Genomic DNA, 26,723 nt, shown 5'->3' with positions numbered 1-26,723 from the left:
TAGAATTCAGTTACAACTCCTGAATAATGTGACTGCTGTAATAGTTACAATCTAGGACCCTTTACAATAGACCCCAACATGATAACCCATGCTCTCGACTTTAGTTCACTGAGTTTTTATATTAACGATTAAGGAATGATAATATTTGTCTTTTTGTTACTGACATTTCATTCAACATACAATCCTTAAGTTTCATTCACCTAGTTGTACACCTCCCAGGTTCATTCCTTCTTGCAGCTACTCAGTAGTCCAACACACTTCGCCCAAATAATTATTGCATGTAATTGATATGCAAGCTTATTGCAGAACTTCTGTTTAACTGATCAGAATTATAAGCTCTTATTTTTTCTGATTCTTCCCGGCACATATGGATTTTTTGAGAGTGCCATTTTTTGGGTGCAGTTTTTGGCTTGCAAAAAAAGCTTTCTCTTCTTTCTCAGGAAATGCTAATCTGATTGTTTGCCTCTATATGATTTCAATAGTGCATTGATTAACTCTAGCAACTTTTACCTTTGGAGATGATTCTGTTAGGAGTGTCCTGCCCACAGAGGATCATCCCAATTGTTTTTTCCCATACATGACATGCCTATGACTCAGTGAAAAGGTTCTGTGGGGATGAGACACAGAGGTTGCTTGTCTTTCCTTTGCTGCCTCTTGATTCTGTGCTTTTCCTGCCCTGCACAGCAGATGGTGCTTCTCAGCCCACCACTCCCCAAAGGTCCAAAGTGGTACTGTGCCTTTAATTCTCAGCAGCACTTTCCTGAGTTTCAGACAGTTTCCTCATTGTCTGTGCTGTTCAATACTCAGGTGAATATCGCAAGGCTTCCTTGCTTCCATCTTTGGAGCTCTATCTCTGTGCATTTTCAGACCTTCCTCTGGCTCCCTGTCCTGAGAACTCTGGCTTGAACACCCCAGAAGCCCAATTCCATCCAGGGAGACCACTGAGCATTTCCTGGGTTTCCTCATCATGCAATGCATGGTAAAAAGTTTCTTGAGGCTATAAGCAAGGTGAGTATACTCCTCCCTTCATTTATTTTATTTCAGGGCCCACCATAATACACAGCCTGATGTTCAGTATCTAAAACTCTTCACATATTTTGTCTGGTTTGTTTCTCACATGAGGTTAAATTCAGTCTCTTTATCTTGCTCATAAATGGAAGCCATTAATTCATTTGACACAGTAAATAATACATATATAATAATATATTTAACATAGGTAATTAGATCTGGGATTTAGAATTGATTAAATGTGCCCAAGTAATGACTGATTAGTTCCATGCTATTCTATTTCCAGCCATATAAAGGACTCCCTAAGGTTTTTCCCCTAAATTATCCCATTAGGTCACACTTCCTCTTCCTAATTTTCTTCCTTTTAGAGTGAAGACAAGTTGATTAATTACTCTGGGTCTTGTTAGTCCATCTGTAAAATGGGATAATAACAATTTCTCAAGGTTATAAATATTAAAGAGATATTATAAAATATTTAGTTCCTCATATATAGTAGGACATTAGTAAATGGGAACTATTATTAGGAAAATTACTCTCAGGTGGAACAGAGGTCTAAAGGAGGAGGAAATGTTTCTTGTTCTGGACCTTGATGAATCAAGACGTCCAGACAAACTCTCTTGGCTTATGACATTAAATGATAGGGCTACCCAACAAAGGAAAGCCTGAATACAGTCCCTGGCTCTTCTCATTTGTTAGCTGCTGGAATGTGATACACCAGAAAAGGAATGGCTTTTTAAAAGGGAGGATTTAATAAGTTGCTAGTTTACAGTTCTAAGGTCAAGAAAGTGTCCCAATTAAAGCAAGTCTATAGAAATGTCTAATCTAAGGAATCCAGGGAAATATACCTTGTTTCAAGAAGGCCGATGACATTCAGGGTTTTTTTCTCAACTGGAAAGGCACATGGTGAATATGGCAGAATCTGCTAGCTTTCTCTCCAGGCTTCTTGTTTCATGAAGGTCTCCCAAGGGTATTTTCCTTCTTCATCTCAAAAGGTCTCTGCCTGTGTGGGGTCTCAGTGGTTCTTGTGGCTCTAAAAAGGGACTCTCTCCATAATGTTTCCTCTTTTAAAGGATTCCAGTCAAGGCCCTCCTGGAATCGATGGAGTCACATTTCCCTCTAATCAAAAGTTAATACCCACAATCTGGTGAGTCACATCTCCATGGGAACAATAAAAAAGCTCCCAGTCAGCAATATCAAATGAAAATTAAAGGGCATGGCTTTTCTGGGGTCCACCAGATTCAAACTAGCACACTGGCCTTCCTATGTTTTCCTCTGGGCACCAATGTGCAACTGAATTGGACTTGTATTCTAGAAGATGAACTCTAATTTTTGAAATGTTTCTTAGATGACTTGAACATTATTACTTTTTTTTATTACCAAACAGTACCTCATATTTTACAAATGCACAACTTTATTATCTTAGGAAACTCCTTCAAACTTCAGTTACACATTCAGCATCTTAGAGTTGATGAATCTGAAATGTATGTACAGGCTACCTTCAGGAGAGTCTCAGGTGAACAGTTTGGGCTACATATCCCTACAGGTGTGGCACTGTGTTTAATAGCTTCACCTTGGGAGCAAAATCTAGCAAAATTCCAGCTCAGCCACCTACTCAATGAATATCCTTGGAACAAGTCCCATTTGAAGGAAATAATAGAATTAAATTCATGGATTTAAAAAGTTAAATATTTTAATATGTGGAAAGTATTCAGAACATGATAACTCCTCTTTGGTTAATAAGGAATATAGCATTTTCTCACAAATAGGTTTTATAATTTCAATTTCTCGTTCTTAAAAATTAAGGAAGAACTCTAATCACTTTACTTGCAGGAGTGGCAAAACTTCCATGGAGAAACATAATAGGCAATGCAGCTGGTTTTGTGAGGACCTGAGACACAACATGAAAAATACAATATGACCCAAAAGAAAAGCAATATAAATCCCACAAATGTAATCACCATTCTTAAACGTTTTTGGTTGAGGCAACATATATTCCATATGCATTAAATGGAATTCTGAACTGTTATAAATAATCATTAGAGCACAATTTAATTGGGGATGGTCTATATATCGAGAGGATGGAAACTATGGGGAGATGATTTATGCTGTTTAGAATAGCTGAGTTGGATGGCTGAGGGGTGAAGCTTTGAACGTCATCTCTATTTCTGTTGGTTATCAGTTACCCCCATACTCCGCTGAATGCTAGGGCTATTTATTTTTTTGCTGTATAACTGCAAGTTCTTTCTTGGCACTTCCCATTATCATGTTGAAAATGCTGAAATGCTAAAAATGATGACCTGCTGGCTCATTCCTTACCTGTTTTGGGGGATGCATGGTCCGGGAATCAAACCCGGGTCTTCCACATGAAAGGTGGGGATTCTAACTACTAAACTACCCGTGTTCATTCCTTACCCTTTTGCTCAGAGCATATGTAAATATTCACAGGAGATTTGTTGGCTATTTACATGCATTTTACGGCACCTGGCCCATCCCCATTGCTTTATATCTTCCCAGTAGTAAGGGGCTGAGGTCCCTTAACTACAGCATACTGAAAAGAGGTATGCATGTAGAGTATTTCCCTGTGGTTCCAGAGGAGACCTGCTGGTCATGGGGAACTGATGCCCACTAGTCAACCTGATCTTATTTTGTCTATGTGATTAAATAAAATTCTGTTCACTGCCTGTGTAAGTTAGTCTTCTGTTGGCAAATCCAACATTTAAATGTAATAGGATGACACCACTCAGGTAAGATTCAACCTGGAGGTGGTAATAGGTGACTCCTCCCTAAAAGGTTTGGTACAACAAGCATGATCACCAACAAAGCATCCCATGGCAGGGAGAAGGCATAAGGATTTTTCAGTTCAGTAATCCTGGAGTGGTTTTGGAGATGATAGGCTGACCAAGCTTCTTGTCTCCTTCTAGCCACATGGGGACAATTGAAATGTGAGTAACCATTGTTATCAAGGATGAACTGGTCTGATGACTGAGGATGTGTATGTGAGAAGTGGGTCCTAGGGAGAACTGGGAAACTTTACCCTTGTTCCTGCTGGCACACTCCCACATCCCACCAACCACCACAGTGTCTCAAAGATGTCATTTCCTCCCAAGGGGAATCTGAGATATATTTCCACAAGTGAAATAAAGAAGTTAGTGATACAGAAAAAAGCCAGGGGAATATCATATGGCTTGGTTAGTGCATCTATTCAATAAGGTGTATTGCAAACTCAGGTATTTTGAGGTAAATGGCATAGCCCAGGGAAATTAATTATAGGTCCCTTGCTTATTTTTGCCCACATTGAACAGCAAAGCCAAGAGGACAGAGAGACAAAGCTATTACCCTTTTTAGTCTGAGTTCCTTGGAGCATGACAACATTGTTCCTGACTTAGGGGAACTTCTCAAAAAAAAAAAAAAACCTCGTGGAAAACTGTTCATGAGGCCATAACTGCCCTTTAGGTTAAGGAGACAGATATGACTATATAATGCCACTACTGGTCAGGATGTAGATGGACAATTCTGCCTTAAACAGCATTGGAAGGATTCATTTGACAAATGATTCTCCAGTGCCCATTTTGCTCTCTGTGGGGATGATGGTGGGCAAAGTCATGGAAACTATTCACTACCATATCCCACTTTGGGGTGGAAGCCACAGCACAAAGGCAGGCCTAGATGGAAGGAAGCTGGCAAAAAAAAGATGCATGAAAGGGCCAGTGAAGACAATGACTAGGTAAAGACAAAAGGTGTGAGACCCACCTTCAGGGCACTGTGACTTTGGTTACTAAAATGGAATAGATAATATAGAAACTGATGTGATCCCTCTTGGAGATCACCACTAACACCAACAGTATCAGGAGGAAGGAGGGTTATCTAAATTAAAGGTTGAGGCTATCATAGAATACAATAAAAAGCCACAGGAAGAGGAATGGCAGGACTGGAAAGATTTAGATTACTGCAAAGCTGCCTTTTGAGTGCTAAGGACTGAAACAATGCATGGGTTGGTACTGGGACAATAAGAAAGACAATTCCAAATGTCTTCATAATAACACAGATAGGGACTATGGTTCACCTTGCCTATCTCCGACATTACTCCCCATCCAGGGTAGCCACTAAATACTAACCCCTGCTTCAAATGGTAGCTTTTAGCCTATTATTGGACCTTAGTGGAGACTGCGCTTTTAACCATTGAGGCCTCTGTGATTCTAAGGCCAGAATTGCCCATAATCATATGTGTATTACCTAATTCAGCTAAAAAGTAGAAGTTTAACAAAGCTATCTAATTAAATGGAAATGGTACATCTCAGGGCATTAACCTGCACAATAAACAAAGTTCTACTTCGCTGGGTGGTGCCAAACAGCCCACAGAGAATCGCCTAACCCCCACCCTTGACTAAGTGGCATAATCCAGCTGATGGTATGGCTTGACTCACAGATCAAACTGCAAAACTCATACCTGATAGAATCCATTGGGCAACTATGTCCATCTGCTCCAAAAATGACCACCTTTTGATAGTGGATGAGGATGTTCTGTTCAATGGGTTAAACTCCATGTGGTGGTGATGATTGTTCAGCCTACTCCAATGTTTTGTGACATATTTATGGAGTCATTGGCTCTCAGAAACTGACTATCCATACTGACCAGTGACTGGCAAATCAATGACTGTATTATAAGAAACTTCTCCATGTCGGCACAGGGCCTACAGCAACAGCTTGTGAGGTGACAAGATGAATTTGTCAGCACTGTTGACATGTACTGCAAAAGGTGATTTGAAGCAGAACACAAATGGAATTTCCATGCTGATCAACAATCTATCCAACAAGTTGCCATGACTGCCTAATAGGTCTACCACAGAACAAGGCACAGAAGACCAACTCAGATGCCAGAATGGGTCAGATCATGAGGACTCATGAGGAAGACACCAAAAGCACAGCTCAGGTGACACAACACAGCATGCTGGGCCATATCAGGTGAGGATTAGTCCATGTATGAAAGTGCCAACTCAACCACATTAGACTGCCTATTCCTGGTCATGAGTTCCAAAGCTGTCTCACCACTTAAGACACAGATACCTAGACATGGGACAGCAACTCATATTCAGTATGTGGATGCTGGGACCCCTGTTGCAGTGTTGGAGAAACACATGGCCTATGTGAACTGATATACAAGATTTCAATCAGATCAAGGTATCTCATTTACAACTTATGTGGCCCAGCAATGAATATGCTCCCATTGCATTACAATGGCCTTTCCTTCTCCCTATAATCTTCAAGCAAATGGGCAATAGAATATTGGAATGAGTGAGTCATGTAAAACTACACAATGGCCATAAGGAAGAACATATTGAGTGGTACCCCTGGGTAATTAAATATACCAAGATACTGAAAACTGCCTGCCAGAGGAAGGACAACTTGACAACAGGTCACATGGAATGAAGAGCTATGGAATTTAGAGCAGAAAGTTCCTAGATGCAACCCAGAACAACTCCTATGAAACACAACTTCTGCTATACTATTGGGTTGTGATGGAAAAGGAAAGGGTTACCAAGAGCTCTCAGGTCCTCTTGTGGCTAGAAACCTCCATCATATACTTGGTTCTGGGTAATTAGTACCCTTACCCTAGGCAGTGCCCAATGATAAGAGTATCATCAAATGGAAGTAATAAATTCAGAACTGTGCTTGCCCAGATCCCCAGCAAGTGTTTGCATAAGTGGTTGGCAAAGGTGCCCACCCAAATATAAGCCTATTGCAATACCAGAGGAAGGCCCTTACCTCTCTGTATTAGAATTCAGAGGGCCTCAACTCATGGATGTCCCACCAGATGCTCAGTGCTGATTAACTTATATGTAAACCAAGCTGAAGCCATCTGGCATCCATTGGGCAGCAGCCACTGATTCAATTGCAAGAGGCAAAAAACATACCAGCTCAGGCAATGGAAAAAGTATCCAATAACCTGTTCTAGTTTGCTAGCTGCCAGAATGCAACACACCAGAGACGGATTGGCTTTTAATAAAAGGGGATTTATTTTGTTGGTTCTTCAGAGGAAAGGCAGCTAACTTTCCACTGAGGTTCTTTCTTACGTGGAAGGCACAAGATAGTCTCTGCTGGTCTTCTCTCCAGGCCCCTGGGTTCCAACAACTTTCCCTGGGGTGATTTCTTTCTGCATCTCCAAAGGCCTGGGCTGAGCTGCGAGTGCTGAGATGAGGTATGCTGAGCTGCTTGGGCTGTGCTACATTGAGCTCTCTCATTTAAGCACCAGTCTATTAAGTCAAATGTCATTCATTGCAGCAGGCACGCCTCCTAGCCGACTGCAGATGTAATCAGCAACAGATGAGGTTCACGTACCATTGGCTCATGTCCACAGTAACAGAACTAGGTGCCTTCACCTGGCCAAGTTGACAACTGAATCTAACTACTACATGACCTGAACTGTGAGTGATCCTAATTATTTCAGAAACATATGTATCTAAGCAGCCCCACATACCAGTTTCCTGCCTCATGGTAGAAGCCATCACTAATGGCTTAGCAGACAGGTCAAGTCTGTGGATGGCACATGATTGGAGAATCAAACATTCCCTGGTTTAGCGCAGGGACCTTTGAAAACACCTGGTGGAGTGGAAAGGCACCATTTTTGCTACTCATTTTTATGTATATGGCAAAGTTCTTATTGTAATGGATGTTATTAGAATGACATAGCCAATAAAGTTGGTATCCTGGAAGAAGAGAGGCAGAAGATGATCCCTTCCAGGAGGATGTGAATAACTAACTTATCCTCAATGACATCCATGAAATAATTAAATTTCCTATGACCACTTCCACTGCTGGGTGGATCCCACACCAACCTGAACATACAAATTCTGACACCATGAAATTATGGGCCTAGGAACATGAATTACCTTTCTCAATAAACTTCTAGTATATAGGAATTGAATTTTACTTTTACTTCTGACCCTGAGACATTTCTAAAATAAATAACGGGCTCTAACATTGTTTTGTAAATTTAATAGTGGTTTCCATATGCCCAAACGTGATTTGCAAACAGTTTCCTTTATTCCCCAAAGTTTTCTGCTTTTCTTTCCATTCTTTGACCTATTGCACTACACAAATCCACTCATGTGTATATACAATGGGAATTATGAGAGAAGACAACATTTCTTGGTCTCTATTTAGGGTTCAGGATTCTTTCAATATTTCATAAAATATAAAATAAAGGACAAGAACAGAAATATTTCTAATGTCCTCAAATTTAGTAGGCAAGTGTTCTAGTTTGCTAGCTGCCGGAATGCAACACACCAGAGACGGATTGGCTTTTAATAAAAGGGGATTTATTTTGTTGGTTCTTCAGAGGAAAGGCAGCTAACTTTCCACTGAGGTTCTTTCTTACGTGGAAGGCACAAGATGGTCTCTGCTGGTCTTCTCTCCAGGCCCCTGGGTTCCAACAACTTTCCCCGGGGTGACTTTGTTCCGCATCTCCAAAGGCCTGGGCTGAGCTGCAAGTGCTGAGATGAGGAATGCTGAGCTGCTTAGCAGTGCTACATTGCAATCTCTCATTTAAGCACCAGCCAATTAAGTCAAACATCACTCATTGCAGCAGACACGCCTCCTAGCTGACTGCAGATGTAATTGGCAACAGATGAGGTTCACGTACCGCTGGCTTATGTCCGCAGCAACAAGACTAGGTATGCTTACCTGGCCAAGTTGACAACTGAATCTAACACAGCAAGCATTCACTACTCTTAAAATTATAAAATTAGCTGAAAAATTTTCATATATCCATGCTTTTTTTTCTCATATGCTACATTTAACCTAATTTTACTTGTGCTTGTGTTGGGACAGAAAACAGATCATTCAGTAAAAGTATACAGTAAAAACAAAATGGCTTACCATGTACAACTTTTAAACAGTAATGATGAACCTTAATTGACTTTCATGAACACAAGTCTCATATTACAGTTTGTTAAAACTGTAAACACAATTAAGACTTCTAGGAGCATTTTATAATAAAATGATTTTTAATTTTTCTTTGTAGATAGATCAAGCACCTCCAAAATCCAAATTCATATACAGTGCTCACTTTACTTAAAATGAACACTTAAGTAAATTAAGTACATAGACAACCTTAAAATAAGCTGACATTTCATATACAGCTAAATAGGCAACAAACCACAGCACCAAATGGAAAAAGTGTTATTTGCAAATAAATGTCAAAAACTAAGTTAACTTTCTATAATTAAATACAGAATATACTGACTTGCTAAAGTAAGATGTGATGTATTACACACACTGATATCAAGATAAGAAAGAATTCATAACAGGATGTTTATAGACATTTAATGAATCTTGAGAATAGTTTACTATAATAAACAATCACTCAACAGAAGTGCATATTGTGAAGTACTACGGGTGGTATGTTTTACCACATACTTTTGTTACCTTGAGGATAACACAGCAAAATCGGTATTCATTTCCAATTGCCACTGGTATCATGTGCTTTAAGAAATGTGTACAGTATAAAAAACTTGAAAATATTCATGAATGAAAAAAATGTTTTAGGAAAAAATACATTTTCATGCAATTATGTAGAGTCTCATTGGGTAAATTTCAAGGCAAGATTTTTGTTTCCTGTAAAACAGATCATTGTTCAATGAATGTTTTTACTTGTCTTAGTGCATTCTTAGTCTCTGCCTGAATTGCACTATTTTAATTTTTTTGTGTACAAACAATATACCAGTTAAAATGAAAACTATCTCACATGTAGAAATAAGTCTAGATTTAAAAAACCAAAAACTCATGAAAACCTTATTAAATGACACCAAGTGATTCAAGTAAAAAATGACTTAAACACTAATAATAAAAGGAAAAACATTTTATGAGGAATATAAAGAGAAATGTCCGCTCATTGCTTTCAGTTCAGATGTTTCAGAATGCTGCTGCATGTTGTATGAAGTTGAGGGGAGGATTTCATAGCAGAAGGTGTTAATATGCCCTGTACTGACTATAATGGTGATGTAATGGACTGTTAAACTTTGGGATACCTATGGATTCAAGCTGCTTGTTAAAGGGGAACTCCCCATTATTGTTCAGAAATTCTTTCTCATTTCCTCACTACCCAAGCTTCCCATCCTCTACTGGTTCAATTTCTAGCATTTCAGCATCTTTTTTTTCCAGCTAAAGAACACATTCAAATAACTGATGTGTTTTCCTTGTCAATCTGTTCATCCTTCCATATCTCATAAAACTGACTTATGAGAGAATAGTCCTCCCCACCACTCGCAAATTGGCTATCCCAAGAAGACTGGTACAAGGCTTCTAATCAAGCCAGATTTGCCATTTGTTTTTCCTTTTTCTTCACTTACTGACTCTGATATCAAACTTTGCAATTCTCGTTGGCAAACTAAGCTATTAAGTCATTTAATTTATCACCATCAGTAGGCTCATGTTATGAACTAAATTGAATAGTTCTGCAATAAAGGAATCAAAGCCAAAGCCTTGATTCTTTTCCCTTCTTTTCTTCAGCCACTTACTATGATGCATCCTCTAGAGCTATCTGGGCTATAACCAATCCATTCCTTTCACATTTTGACTTGCCTTTATCACATCTTCCTTTATTTCATTTTTTCTAATTGGAAAGATCTTGAGTTCATAATAATGATTAACTTCACTCTCTCTCCAAACTAAGTTACCTAAATATGATGATGACCTCATTTTTTAGTTACAATGGCTACACTTCAGGTCACAGAATTTGTTTTCATGATGATCATGGGACTGCCAACAAAGCTCAGTAGGGTAACTAGTAGTATCAAAGGCAGGATCCTCCAGACACTGTTCATGATCTACACCCAATTATTTTCAAGGATCAACCTGTACTTCTTCAAGTACAAGATCAGACATCAGACAGAGCTCTTGGGTCAAGTTGCACTTCCTCAATATAAAAATTAAGTATACATCAATCATGCTCTGAAAACTGACAATCATGATGCCTTTCCTGATATAAATGTGACTATTTCATTCATAAGCAAAATATCATTAACCTCATCTTCAATATGAAAAGGATGAACTGAAATTGGCTCAGGAAAGAATGTGGGGTGATGTAAGAATGGGAGTGCTTTTTCTGCTGTCAACTGATCCATGGGGCTAAATGTCAAAAATCTGTCCCAGGAAACCCAGTGGTTCCTAACTAATTTCTGGAAGCAGCTGAGTGAAAAGTTTGGGTGGCTGAGTCATTTCATGACTAATATAAACTGGAATAACACTGAGAAGCTACTGATGATCCTTTTCATGTACAACAGGAATAGATTTTAAAGTCAGCTGCATCTGTTCAAGCTCACATGCACCTGTAAAGACAGTTTTAACAGTAAGCGTTTCAGCAAAGATGCAGCCTGCAGCCCATATGCCGATGGCTTTAATATGTAATTATTAACAGAAAGTAAAAGATGTGGAGATCTGTACCATTTAGTAACCAATCTTTAAGAAAGATGACCCTGATGGGAATAATGGGGATCCATGATCTGTGTAAGATCAAAGTCACCTACCTTCAGCACCAAGTCTTCAGTATTAATGAAAAGATTAGCTTGTTTGAGACCTCCATGCAGTAAGTTTGCAGAGAGAACATCCCTGAGCCCATGAAAGAATGACACACTCCTCCAGTAAAGGGCTCTGCTGCTCCAGCACATTAGCCAAATCTATCTCCATGTACTCTTGAACAATGTACATTGTTTAGTTCATTAAGAGCCTACATTATCTGTTAACTGGCATCTACCGGGACCAAAAATTCCAATCACTTTCACAATGTTATGATGGTCAAGTCTTTTAATACTTTTGATTTCATGTAGAGCATATTTGACGCTTGGGATCATTAAGGACAATTTTCCTGATGACTACTCTTTTGTTACAGTTATTGGCTACAGCAGAAAAACCAAGCCATTCCCTCCACATCCAATGGCTTTTAAGTCCATATACCTAGAGTCCAGATTAAAACCATAAATGTTCATGAGACCTTCAAATTTCTCTGCCTTTTTGAAACTCTTATTATTGCCTCTTTCTTTTGAATTGTTGAATTTGTGCAAGCAAAGAAGAAAACTGGCATCAAAAGGAAAGATATTTCAAAAAGGAAGAAGGAAAATAATTTCACTTGCACAGCAATAAAGTTTCTTGAAGTTTATTTCATATGTCAACCAGGCCATTGAGCTCCCCTTAGGTTAAAAGCTCAAAATGCTCTATTCATGCTAAGAATTAAAAAGATTGCAGTACTCATAGTTCAAGAAATTGGGAATAACTCTGCAAACATTTAAAGAAAACAAGAAGCTCAAGTGAAATGAAATGACACACAATGTACTCAGATTCACTTATGCCAAACAAATATTTACCAAAAATGTGAATAAATATGCATACAACAGGCTTCTCTAAACACTCTTCTTACCATGCAGATTTTCTCAGCAGTGGACTGGTCCTAAGTAGCATCATTTGAACATGCTGGTAAACACTATTTCCACCTTGCTCCTTTTTTTTCCTTTCTTGCTATATATTTCAACAGGAAGATCTGGTGGCTGTTGGTCAACAGAAGATGTCTTTTGTTAGTGATCAGATGGCTCCAGCTCACCAAAATCACAATCATAGCTACCATCCATCTTATTCTGATACAAGACTTCTATGACTCATCAAGACAGTGTAAAGCCTGCGGACACCCCCAAAGTCAGCTCAGGTGTCAGGCAGTATTGGTGACAGTGGTGTCACCAAAGCTCTCATTCGTCAGTCGCCACCATGTTATCTTGTAAGTTTTCCAAAATTAATGCCAAGGACTGGTTTACACATTGGACCATCATAATGGCATTGCCTATGGCTCTATCTATAGGTTTTGGTATTCATTACTTCTTCGATTAAGATAATTACTTCAGTGGAACGTTCAGACTAATTCTACCTTAAAGACCATTAATGAAGGGAAATGGGATCTGGACTTCTGCTTAACTCATGTGCAGGACTCACCCATGGATAAAATGTTGTTTCTTAGATGAACTGCTATTCCCAATATCAGACACAAATCAAATATCTGCTCCTACCCTTCAGATATTTAATAAGTGACCCCCAAATGTTCCATCACTCATCCATTAGACACAAACACAGAAGTCTAGAAGACTCCAAAATAACAGACTTCACAATCTATCCCTACAACTATAGCAATTCCACCACTGATTTCTAAAACTCTGCCAGCAAATATCTAATAATTTTCTCAATCCCTCAAACAGTATTCTTCACAGAGAGAATAACTCATGCCCACAACTTCACCAATTTCTGAATAAAGGATTCCCATGATTTTACACTGAATATATTCCCTATCATGAAGATTCTGGATCTCCCCCAAGGGGCTTCATCCTGCTGATAAAGACTTTTCCCACTTATTTCATGTTTTTGTGACTCCCTTCTCATTTTGTTATCATGGTTATTCATAAATTATTTTTAGCACACCAAGGCTGTGTTTCACTGAATGACAGTACACAGTAATTACAGACCTAGTAACTCCTTCTTATGGCATCCACACACTTTATTTAAAGGTTAAATTACAAAGTAAGGCACTTCCATATTTAGTTCATAGAATTCATCACATATAATTTCTCTGGTTTGATTATCAGAGTGGTACATGAGGTTTTTCCACTTCCATTATATTTATATTGTTAGTTCTTTTATATGGTATATCATCAGACCAACTACTAATGGCTTTGCTATGAAGATAACACACATACATTCACTCTTACATAAATTTCCTGATACTAACTGAAATACTACGAGTACCTATTGGCACTACCCTACTGACTAGTGTTTCTTCAGCTTGGGACATCTCTCAGGTGTTTAAAATTAAACCTCTGGCTGAAATCTCTTTCATTTTCTAAATGTGCAGTGTGAGTTCTCTCAATTTATCTAAGGTCAGAATACTGGCTGAAAGTTTCACCATGTTGATGACAATCATAAATCTCCTCCTCTCAAATTTGAATAATTTCATGTTTAAGGACAGAAAAATTAAGATGTTCTCATAGATTGTCTTATGGCTTCTGTATGCAGTGCATTCTCTCATGTGCCGAAGGACAGAACTATGAGCAGAAACATTCACACATAGACAACATTCATGGGGTTGCTATTACAGTGTGTGTTCTCTCATGTCGTCTAAGATGAGAGGATTGACTAAAGGTTTTCCCACAAATATGACACTCATGGGGTTTTTCTCCAGTGTGAGTTCTCTCATGTTTTCTGAGGGTAGAACAATGGCTGAAGGCTTTCCCACATGTATGGCATTCATAGGGTTTCTCTCCAGTGTGTATTCTCTCATGTGGTCTAACATGAGAAGACTGAGTGAAGGTTTTCCCACAAATATGGCACTGGTAGGGTTTCTCTCCAGTGTGCATCCTCTCATGTTGTCTAAGATTAGAATATTGACTGAAGGCTTTCCCACATGTGTTGCATTCATAGGGTTTCTCTCCGGTGTGAGTTCTCTCGTGTTTTCTAAGATGAGAATATTGACTGAAGACTTTCCCACACACACGACACTCAGTGGGTTTCTCTCCAGTGTGAATTCTCTCATGTTGTCTAAGATAAGAATATTCAATAAAGGTTTTCCCACATAGATGACATTCATGGGGTTTCTCTCCAGTGTGAGTTCTCTCATGTCGTTCGAGGGCAGAATTGGAAAAGAAGGCTCTCCCACAGGTATGGCATTCATAGGATTTTTCTCCAGTGTGTGTTCTCTCGTGTTGCTTCAGATAAGAAGATTGACTGAAGGTTTTCCCACATGTATGGCATTCATAGGGTTTTTCTCCAGTGTGAGTTCTCTCATGCTGTCTGAGAGTAGAACAATAAAAGAAGGCTTTCCCACATGTATGGCATTCATAGGGTTTCTCTCCAGTGTGTGTTCTCTCATGGTGTCTAAGATAAGAATACCGACTGAAGGTTTTCCCACATAGATGACATTCATGGGGTTTCACTCCACTGTGAGTTCTTTCATGCTGTCTGAGGGCAGAACAGTTACTGAAGGTTTTCCTACATGTATGGCATTCATAGGGTTTCTCTCCAGTATGTATTCTTTCATGTTGTCTAAGATGAGAATAACGACTGAAACTTTTCTTACATACATGACATTCATGGGGTTTCACTCCACTGTGAGTTCTTTCATGCTGTCTGAGGGCAGAACAATGACTAAAGGCTTTGCTACATGTATGGCATTCATAGGGTTTCTCTCCAGTATGTGTTCTTTCATGTTGTCTAAGATGAGAATAACGACCAAAAGTTTTCTGACATACATGACATTCATGGGGTTTCTCACCAGTGTGAGTACTCTCATGTTGTCTAAGAGTAGAATACTGACTGAAGGTTTTCCCACATAGATGACATTTATGGGGTTTTACTCCAGTGTGAGATCTCTCATGTCGTCTAAGAGTAGAATACTGACTGAAGGTTTTTCCACATATATGACATTCATGGGGTTTCACTCCAGTATGAGATTTCTCATGTTGTCTGAGGGCAGAACAATGAATGAAGGATTTCCCACATATGTGGCATTCATAGAGTTTCTGTTCTGTGTGATTTCTATTGTATTTTCTGTGGCCAGAGCTTTTAATAAAAGCTTTAGCACTATGATGGCAGGCATAGGATTTACTTTTAGTGTGAATCTGTTTAGCTTGATTAAAAGATGACTGGTCAGTGAGGACTTTTCCATGTGGTTTGCTTAAATATGGTTTCTTTCTCATGGGAATTAATGCATGCTGTGTCACTGTGGATCTGAGAGCAGATTCTTCTTGCAAATAATTACACTGGATGGAATTCTTTACAGAGTGAGATACCTTCTGTGGGGAAAGAGATGAGAGACTGTCAAACATTTTCCTATATATATATATATATATATATATACACATACATATACATATATATACACACACACACACACGCACATCTCTTCATTTCTCTACCTATGAATTCTCAATCCTTCACTTAAGAGACACCAATTAAAATCTTTTCCATGGGGCAGGCCATGGTGGCTCAGCAGGCAGAGTTCTCACTTGCCATGCCGGAGATCTGGGTTTGATTCCCAGTGCCTGCCCATGCAAAAAGTAAAAAGAAAATCTTTCCCATGTTGGTTTCATATGCACATTATTCACCTGCATACATGGAGATTTTCTTTATTATACCATCCCAAATGCAAAGCTATCTAATTAATTTTGAATTCCATGATGTTTCAAAGTTCATTATATGAACTGTGTTTATACAAACATTTTTATAAGAACTCAAGAGTTCTGTGCTCAGTTTAATTTTTCCCTAAGTTCAAACTCTCACAGAACTTTGCTAGATTAGCATTTAACCCCAACATTAATTACAGCTAGGTGACTGTACTGAAATCCAAATTTATTTAATCTCTAGGTATGTACTTGGAAAACTAGGGTTCACACCAATGAAGCTTACCAATGTCATGATGTCAGAATTGTCTTTCCTGTAGGTATGTTGCATGAATAACATTTCTTGCCTTTTACAGGCACTTTTCTTATCTATAAAAATTTGGGGAAAACATAAAAAATTATTAAAATAGCTTTACTGGAATAAAAAACTCGGAAAGTCCGAAATAATTCTGTCAGAATGTTTTAAATTAAGGACTACTTTAGGCAGAAGAAAACATTACTGATTTTCAGGATTGAAATATAAGAAAAATAAAAAGAAGTTGGGATGTCAGACAGAGAAAATATTTCAAGAGTAAGACAGAGACAAGACTTATTATGTAACAGTTTAATTCCAATAGTACAGGAAAATCCCTTTCCCAAAGTGAAAGACCTGAATAGAGTTTGAAAAGTGTATAGAATAATGCCCACACATGAAAAACATCTCCCCAATATCCTTGCCCATATTTAGAAATCATAACTTACTTAACCTGAAGTTTCCTTAAGTGAGGGCCTGCTCATTAATGGATGAGGCCCCTTCACTACTGATACACAGGGTCCTCGAACTCACCTGGACCCCGGTTTTGTGGATATCCCACTGCTTCTTTACAAACTTCCTCTTCTTGTGCCAAGTGGGAAAACACATCTGATTTGCAGACCTGACATCCTGTTTGCAGGAAAAAAAGATAACTGGAATTTGAGTTGTGTTAATATTACCAAGTAGTCCATGGCAGGTTACCAAAGAAAAAAGTACGCACTAAAGTTCAGCAAGGCAAAAGTACTTTGAATAGAGAAAACTGAAAATATTCTACTAGCAAATGGTAACACTTGACCTTGTGATATTTCTACTATTGTGTTCTGAAGCCTCAGCATAGCCCTTAGAGCAGAGTAATTAATTTCAAAATGTAAAGTTCCTTATTTATGTATTGGTAAATACATAAATAAATATGTACTGAAGACTATTCATAGACTTCCCAGCACTACTCTGAGTGTTGGAAACTGAGATTCAAGAAAGATGTTAAGTCATGCTCAAGGACTTTAAATTCTATGGGGTTGAACTAGATGAAGTAAAGTCAGTAAACATCTCAATTAGGTGGTTGTATGTGTTATAATATAATTTAAATGTATAATATAAAATATAAAAATACAACAAATATAAAAGGCTTATACAACAATATGGAGAAATTGACCTAGATACTTGAAATAGAGGATAACATATGATAGGCACACAAGTAATAGATAGACAAATGATTGACAGATAAACATATATCAATTAAAGATAAATTTTCAGAGACTCACCCACTGAGACCAGATGACTGATATTCTCCAACATCACTTCTCTGAAGAGCTTTCTCTGGGATGTGTCTAGCAATGCCCACTCTTCCTGGGTGAAGTCTACAGTCACATCTTTGAAGGTCATTAACTCCTAATATATCACAGAAATTTGTGTTCACACAAGGCCATCCTTAACAAAGTACTGAGTGTGATGCTCAAAATGACTGTATTGAGGAAGCACAGACTGTGTAAGAAAAGCTGAAAATGTGTTTGGAGTTCCAGTAAGCTTAATCTCTATGTTTAACTGTTGTCTGACTTCGATATACTCACAAACCCACAGACACGCTGAACACCTACAACTCTCCTGTAAAGGAATATCACATACTCGTGTGATATATAACTGGAAATTTTGCAATGCACTTTAGTCATGACTTTCTGACACTGATTATAATAACTGCTCTAGAACATCCAAAACTAAAACGACCTTTTCTCCCAATTGCAGGTAAATCTATATGCTCATCATAAGGCAAGAAATGTCCATGATATATCACTCTTGGAAAATGACTGGGATTAGATTATTCCTGTATATGGATGAACTCACTTTCCACATTTATAAAATTATTTAATATTATATTATGCATTTGAACAGATCTAATGCACTAAATTCAACTCACTTGTCTATTATTTATTAATATGGCAGGAAACTGAAGCAATATCTAGAATTCTGCAGAATTGCACAGGTTTCATAAAGAACTCTGTATCAGTAAGTACTAATCCTATCAATTTACATAACTTCGTTGTTTGTTATGAGATTAAATTCAGCTGGTACAGGATCAAAAGTCTGGAATCACTGAGACAGTTGTACTGAAAGATGGCCCAAGTCTGATCATTCTTGTGGGTAGAATATCCCCCCCACCCCCCATTCTCAACATTCTCTAGGGCCTACAATACCAGTTTTCATTGTCCCTATTATATCTTCATCTCATTTGTCTCTAGAAAATTAAGAGAAGCCTTTTAATTGTTTCTTGTCTCTTTATATTGTAAAAAATTTTTCACAGTGCCATAACTTTATTCTACCCAAGGGGGCATTACTCCCTATACACTGCATCCATTTATAAAATTTGAATAAAACTGATTTACAAAATTAAAATTCATAAATTGGGAACATATCTGTAAAGAAAAATTTAGTTTTTTTTTTTTTTTAATATTTCAAAATGTGCAAATTTATTCCATCAACACTTCCAGAAAATTAAAATCAGGGAAAATCAATATATGATTTCTTATTTCCTAAGGTTCTCTTGTGCTCTGGTTAACAATGTAATCTTATAATCCAGCACCTAGTAAAGCTGGATTCATTGACTGTATATGCTGAAACATCTGCCTCTCCACGGACATAACTTCTGCTCTTACTCATCTCTATCACTACGTTCACTGCACGCCTACAACTTCAGGAACTGACATGATCCATCAGTGCATTATTTCCCCACTGAGGCCATGGTTTGGGTGATAAAAAGAAAGCATCTCTCATTTCTTCAGAGAACACACAGCTTTAATGGAGGTAGGAAAATCATACTGTAATATTGGGAAGGGGATTACATACTGATAAGCCCCAAATTTACCAGACCATTCTAGAGTCTAGATAATTAAACTGAAGCTCAGATTCTTGAAACGCTCATCAATTAACTCAGAATGTTTTAGGCTAATAGGAGAAATTTCCCCATCTGCTGGCAAGAGTAGTGTAACTTCAGTTAAAAATTTTCCTACTCACCCATGGTTGCATTGTCAATAGGTCAGCTGACAAATGTCTTCCTTTGGATTTTCAATCACAACCAGAAAAGCAGTAGGTAAACAAAGATGAGCAAATCTGAGAAAGGAGACAGAATCTTTCAGAATCAAGTCCTGACCACAATTCCTGAACTCACCTGACATGTATCCCAATCCCTTCACCTGGGAGTAAACCCAGTCCAATTAACAGGAATATGAACTGTACTCCAAGAGAAATAGGGGGTGTTATCTTCCCTCTCAGGATCAAGATGTAGGTGATAGTTGCTTCTCTATCAAATAATGAATATATGAATACATTCATTTCACAGAGAAGGACATGAAAATCGGTGAATGGTATGTATATATTATGCCATTTTGCTGGTTTGAAAGGATTATGTACCCTAGAAAAGCCATGTTTTAACCCTGATCCAATCTTGTGGAGCAACCCTTCCTTTTAAACCCTATTCAGCACTGTATGTTGGAAACTTGATTACATTATCTCCAAGGATATGTCGCTTGCCCAACTGTGTGCCTTAACCTTGAATTAGGAGATGTGACTCCACCCATTCCAGGTGGGTCTTGACTAGTTTGTTGGAATCCTTTAAAATAGGAAGCATTTTGGGCGGGCCGCGGTGGCTCAGCGGGCAAGAGTGCTTGCCTGCCGTGCCGGAGGACCCCGGTTCGATTCCCGGCCCCAGCCCATGTAAAAAACAAACAAACAAACAAAATATAATAAAACAAGAAAATGTTTAAAAATGTTTCCCTTTCTTCCTCCCTTCCTTCCTTCCATCCTTCCTTCCTTCTCTGTCTTTCCTTCCCTTCCTCCCTCTCTCTTTAAAAAAAAAAAAAAAAAAAAATAGGAAGCATTTTGTAGAAAGTTTCAGAATGATGAGATAGCCATGAGGACTACCAAAGCCCACACAGCTAGAGACCTTTGGAGTTTAAGAAGGAAAATGTACCCAGGTGAGCATCATGAAACAAGAAGTCTGGAGAGAAAGCTAGCAGACATCACCATGTTCACCATGTGTCTTTCCAGCTGAGAGAGAAATCCTAAACTTCAGCGTTTCTTGAGTGAAGGTAATCTCTTGTTGGTGCCTTAATTTGGAAATTTTTTATAGACTTGCTTTAATTGAGACATTTCCATGGCCTGAGAACTGTAAACTAGCAACTTATTAAATTCTCCTTTTTAAAAGCCATTCCATTTCTGGTGTACTGCATTCCAGCAGCTAACAAACTAGACCAGCCATGGTGTTCAGAGACTTTTAATTCCCTCCCTGATTTCTGACCCTTATCTGGAATTACATCTCCACCATTGGAGGAAACAGTACGGAATTTCTCAGATATACTTATGCTTGGTTGCTGCACTAGCATTGGTTCTCCAACATGTATCCCTGTTCTCTGCACACTCACTTCCTCCTTTCTCTAACCTGCACCTGCCCTTCCGCGTACATTTGTCCTAAATCATCTCGGTTCTTTCACATGTGATGTATAACAATGTAACTCACTCAACACTAAATTCTAGATCTCACCCTACTGGATTTGGATAGCAACCAGAAAACAATACATTTAATTATCAGGTATATTTATTCAAGGTCTTGATCAATTTGAAGGGATCAATGGCTACCATCATGTAAATCTAACCATGAAAATCCCCTGGATCAGAAAACAGCATAAGTAAATGGGTCCCAACGTCACTGCCATGTTCCACATCTTCATAGGATTAGTAGGCTCAGAAGATATAGAATAAAGTGATTTGGGAGAAAATCTATTTGTTCCCTCATTTTTATGAAGGGGTAGCTAAAATATTTTTCATACATTAATCATCAATACTGCAACATCCCATATTTCCTTATTGATGCATATGGATCTGATGTGTATAATGTAATTCTCCAAACATCATTAATAATTATATGCATTTCTTGGACAAAAAATGATAGTCTGTCACAGATATTAACTTATTTATCTGTACCTGAAGTCCAGTGAGAAAAAGGTTGTATTAAATTTAATTGCAGACACATGTTTTTTACATTAATCCTCATACTAATCATGATAAAGCTTAACTTACTCCATAAATTTCCTAAGAACATTATTTCTGATGTCCCTTTAATTATTTACTCCATCAGTCAACAAACATCTGAGCATTTACCAGATCTGGCCCCATGGGAGGTAACTCTAAATACCTGACTTGTCCATTACTGCATCTGACATAGCCCTTTCTAAGTTATTGCTTTATGTTAAAATGCAAAGTCACGATTCCTAGCGCTTTCAGATATCCCCTGATAACTGAGTAATTTGTCCAGATTCTACAATCACTTCACTCCTGATACTTTTGAAACTCACATACTCTTAAATTTCACATTTCTTTCAGCAGATAGGATTAAACTCATAATTAGATGAGTGATATAATTTGACAAAGCACCTCAGTTTAGCATCAAAATCTCTACAATTATTCATATCCATTAGTTAATCTCTCATTGAATGGGCAAGTTACCTGGGATTGAGTTGACTGTGTGCAATTGAATTCCTGCCTTTCCTATTTCTTCAGAAACCATATTAGTGATTAAAATTGAAATGTCTATCAGTAACCCCTCAAATTACAATCAATCCTTTCATCATTTAAACTCATTTTCTCTTCTATTTTGAAACAAAATGTCCCTGTACCAATTTCCTCTCTTATGACTCATTTCACAACCAACCTGCATGACTACTTTTACTCATTCCTAAAACTGCATCAAATAACTTACTAACATTACTAAAAATTCTTCTTAAATAAGTTACGCTACCATCTCCAATGAGTGTCTCATAAATAAATTCAGTTTGTAGGTCTCAGCATATAATTTGGAACCAAAGAACAACTGGAATATGACCTGATTTGGGCAACTTTATTTTTCCTAGACCTCTGTGACATCTCACTCCCCTGAGTGTATTCAAGCCATTCTAGTCACTCTTTCCTCTTGTGTTATGTATAGTATTCTTCAAACAATATTAAAATATCTCAAGACCCAGTGGTATCCTCTCTTCTATTTCTAGAGTTGAAGTAAATGGGGAGTTAAAAAAAAATCACAAGAAAAATTTAAATATTGAAGATACCACTTTTATGAGCAATATGTGGAAACTGACAATATTAAAGGGAAGATTAAGAAATATGAAAAATTGCGGATATAAATGTGACAAAAATTAAACAGGCTCCTGAGATGGAAGATGGGGGAGGAAGTATTGGGGCAAAGGCCATAGAGTAGTGACTAGGACTGTAAAAGAAGTTTACAAATTCTCCCAGTTTAAAGTGGGAAGCCCAATTCATAAGTGTGGGGTTTTGTTTGTTTTTTTTTTGCAGAGGAAAAATTAGAATTTTTCCTATCATAGTGCACTACATACTTTACTGTTTTCTTACTAAGAACGTGAATTTATGTTTGAGTGGAGTTCTAGGGAGTCACTTTTATTAATTCCTTAATTTTATACTTTAAATTTGAACATGGTTGCAAATGTCACAGAAAAAAAAGAGTTATATAAGCATATGCTGATATATATATGAAAAGAATTTTGCTTTTATCCAAAAACACTGTTTTTTTACATCTGTTTGCATACATAGTGTAGAAGTTTGGTATATTGCATTGCATATTCTAGAAAAAGGACCTTATAAGCCACTGCACACTGAAATCTCCTGGGACCTTAGAAATCATCAATGAGGACTAGAACTGGGACATACCAAAGATTCTTTCAAAATGGTCCTAAAATTAAAGAGCTAAAGGAAAACATGGATAAGAATGAGAACATAAAGAGAATATCAATGGAGAGATGGAAATCATGAAAAGGAAAAAAATACACATGAGCAACACAGTAATAAAAACAGAAAAATGCTCAAAAAGTTTTAAAAACAGATTGGGGTGGAATAATTGTGGGAGGATGGTGGAGCACAATGTTCTCCAGGAATCACTCCCTTGACCAAAGAAATATCAAACTGACAGGAAATATTTGAATCAATTTTTCTGAAACTCCAGAGTCTAGTGGAATACTGTGCCATCCAACAAAGAGCAGGAGGAAGAAGATGGTAAACTAATAAATACCAATGAATTTCACCCATCCTTTAGCAGCTACCATCCACCTTACTCGAGGCTTATGGCAGGCAACAACAGAGAATGGAGCTTGCGCTCCTGTGCAGCCTGCTGGTGCTATGAGACATAAAAACAGTTCTCCAAAGTCTGGGGAGGTATGGTCTGATTAAAAACCTTAGATCGGCTACTTCAGGTCACTATGGGCCAGCTCTGAGGGCAGCCATTGTTCCAACCTCACTTGGGCAAAGAAGCAAAAGAATCTTAAAGACAGTAGTCTTCCTCAAAACTATGGAAAACATTTAAAGGGCTGCATTAATGAGGCAAGTGATGAATCAAGAAAACACAGCTTCAAAAGCCATAGAAGATGTTCCTGGCCCACTCGCTGGGCCCCCATCCCCACAATCTCCATAATGCAGGGAATAGCCAACTTCCCCTCCCAATGTGGGTTCAAGGTCCTGTTTCACAGGGAGAAGGTGGCCGCTGTGTGCACACCTGAGTGCTTGTAAGACAGCACCAATTTTTCAGGTAGAAAAGAGAGACCAACAAAAGATAGAGATTAGGAAGATAGATTAAAAAAAAAGATTAATCTAACTATATTCTGTATAGAAGAGATTCACCTTAAATTCAAAGACATAACAAAGCACAAAGTGAAAGGACAGAAAAAATATGTATCATGTACCCCATAGCTGGTGTAGCTAAAGGAATATCAGATAAAACAGACTTTAAGTCAAAGACTATTAAAGGGGCACAGAAGGCTACTGGACACTGATAAAGGGATCTAGCTATGTAACACGGAGACCTAAGAATTAAACTGTGTATGAACCTTACAGGAGAGCCTCAAAATATACAAAGTAAATATTGAAAGATTTTAACAGAGAAGTAGAAGGCTCGATACTAATAGTAGGAGATTTCAATACATCACTTTCAAAGATAGTCCATCTATCCATGAATAAAAACTATAAGTACATACCTGTGTGCCAGTTTGAATCTGTTCGTACCCCAGAAAAGCCACGTCCTTTAATCCTCATTCAATACTGCTGGGTGGTATCTTTTTTATTATTTCCATAGGGATATGACTCACCCAATTGTGGGTGGCAACTTTTGATTACATGGTTTCCATGGAAGAGCATCTTCACCAATTCAAGGTGGGGTTGCTTACTGGAGTCCTTTAAAAGGGAACCATTCTGGAAAAAGCTTCAGAGACACAAGAACCAGCAGAGCCCACACAGCCAGAGACCTCCGGAGATGAAGAAAGAAAATGCTCCCAGGTGAGCTTCATGAAACAAGAAGCCTGGAGAAAGTTAGCAGACTTCAAATCATTTGCCACGTGCCTTTCCAGTTACCAGAGGAACCTTGAACATCATGGGATACCAAGGTAATTTTCCCTGATGCCTTAGATTGGACATTTTTTATAGCCTTGCTTTAACTTGGACATTTTTGAAGGCTTAGAACTGTAAACTAGCAACTTAATAAATTCCCCCTTTTAAAAGCTGTTCCATTTCTGTATATCACATTCTGGCAGCTTGCAAACTAGAACAGTTGCTTTTCATGATTTCTGTATCTTTGACATTCTCTTTACACTCATTCATCAATTTTTAAGTTTTCTTTCTTTGTCAACATTTCCTTTCAGCTCATTGAGCATATTTAGATTTATTTTTAAAAGCTTTTGTTTGGTGTATAACAGTCTGGCCCTCCTCTTGACGGTTTCCAATGTTAAATATTATTTCCTTCTGCCTGGAACATCACTTACTGCTTTTTTGTATGTTTTGTAATCTTTTATTACAACCTAGATGCTTTTATATTTTAAAATATCTATGAAATTTTCTTAAGCTTATAACCAGCCAGTGTTATGACAGAGAAAAAGGAAAAGAAAAAGCCACCCCTCTCATTCTTTGCCAATTGATCTTGGCATGTGCTCTCCTTCAAAGCTTTTAAAAAGTAATTTTAGCCTGAGGCACAAGCAAAGGGGCTTCTCAGGTCTTTTCTGCAAGGGTGCTTTGTTCTGAGTGTATGTGCAGACCCTGGGATTTCTCTGTTTACACAAATGTGAATTTACCCTTTTTCTATGAAACAATGTTTCCTTACATAGCAGCATTGAACTGTATGTTCCACAGCCAGCAAATCTTTGTCCTGGTTGCAATTTAACTGCTTTTCTACAGTTTTCTGTTAGAAAGCTCGGTGAAATGCCAATGCATGCAGTACAAGTTCTGAGACTACAGGCCTTTGATGTATGGTAAGTTCAGTCTCTCATGTTGTCACTTGATAGACTGGCATGCATATACATTCCTAGCATATGCACCATGGCTACTTTGCACCCTCTGGAAATGGGACAAGGGATTCTTACTAGAAGCACTGATTGGCTACTTTCTATGCAAGGAGAAGGGGGAGTGACCAGCACCATGAGATCTTACCACTTTGAAGTTGTCTTTTCCTTCACTGAATGCTTTCCCTTTAGGGTAATCTTTTAAGTATTTTCTGAAGCTTTCAGAAAATTGGTTCTACACCAGCTCTTATTTGTTGTATAAAACTTCGTTAGGGGAAATAGAGTCCTGAACAGCTCACTCCACTACCTTGATGACCCTCAAAAGTGTTATAAAATTTTACTCACATTTCAGGATGGGAAATACTATAACATGTTTAAATTCTAAGATGATGGATGAAGTTGATGACAGAGTAATTTAAGATATCTACAATTTATAAGTGATAATACCCAATTACTGATATTGTAGGATATTATGGAACTAGACAAATTTGTAGATGAAAAACAGCTGGGATTAAAGATAATGTTTCATCTCTAATGGGAGAGATAACATTAATAATAGCTGGCTGTTTACTTTCAATTTTTAATGGTCAAAATCATCCATTTCCAAAGTTATCTATTTCATTTGTGAAATAGTTTCAAACCTTCTTAATGTAAAAGAAAGGGCAAGACTGTGGTAATTCAAAGGTCAAGGGAAAGGTTTAAAATAATATTTATCAAGCAAAAGAGATGGCATTGATCTGCAACTTATAAGGATTGCCTGGAATTTTTAAGAAATGCTCCAAATAGCCTGGTATCATAGCCAGGCTATGCACCCTGGCAGAAGTGTTTCCTCCTGGGATCTACCTCTGAAGGAATAATTTTTTCTGCAGGGTCTTGACAGCTCTAGCTTAACAACCATCAGTATGCTACGGAACCTGCAATAATAAGTAGCTGGATCAGAGAGGTCATTTAACTCTTAGA

General features: G+C 38.0%; 1 protein-coding gene and 1 pseudogene across 4 annotated transcripts in view; both read right to left on the bottom strand.

Moving 5' to 3' along the window:
* Window positions 1–7,880: 7,880 nt before the first annotated feature.
* On the bottom strand, window positions 7,881–12,089 carry LOC143680818 (mitogen-activated protein kinase 6 pseudogene; annotated as a pseudogene).
* A 1,424-nt stretch (window positions 12,090–13,513) lies between these two features.
* Window positions 13,514–26,723, bottom strand: part of LOC143648180 (uncharacterized) — a 33,156-nt gene continuing 19,946 nt past the window's right edge. For 2 of the 4 annotated variants that reach the window (XM_077117848.1, XM_077117834.1), the window contains 5 exons: window positions 19,453–19,548; window positions 17,709–17,835; window positions 16,981–17,076; window positions 16,441–16,523; window positions 13,514–15,827 (listed from right to left, as the gene is read on the bottom strand). In XM_077117848.1, coding sequence (XP_076973963.1) covers window positions 14,115–15,827; window positions 16,441–16,523; window positions 16,981–17,076; window positions 17,709–17,835; window positions 19,453–19,464 — 2,031 coding nt within the window. In that variant the 5' untranslated portion in view covers window positions 19,465–19,548 and the 3' untranslated portion in view covers window positions 13,514–14,114. Of the gene's footprint in view, window positions 15,828–16,440; window positions 16,524–16,980; window positions 17,077–17,708; window positions 17,909–19,452; window positions 19,571–26,723 lie in introns of those variants that run through there. The other 2 variants (XM_077117842.1, XM_077117857.1) reach the window with 2 other exon arrangements.

Source organism: Tamandua tetradactyla, chromosome 1 (genome assembly GCF_023851605.1).
Source record: "Tamandua tetradactyla isolate mTamTet1 chromosome 1, mTamTet1.pri, whole genome shotgun sequence".
In the NCBI taxonomy this organism is placed as follows: domain Eukaryota; kingdom Metazoa; phylum Chordata; class Mammalia; order Pilosa; family Myrmecophagidae; genus Tamandua; species Tamandua tetradactyla.
The sequence above is the reverse complement of the archived record's forward strand: the minus strand, read 5'-3'. Positions and strand labels throughout refer to the sequence as shown.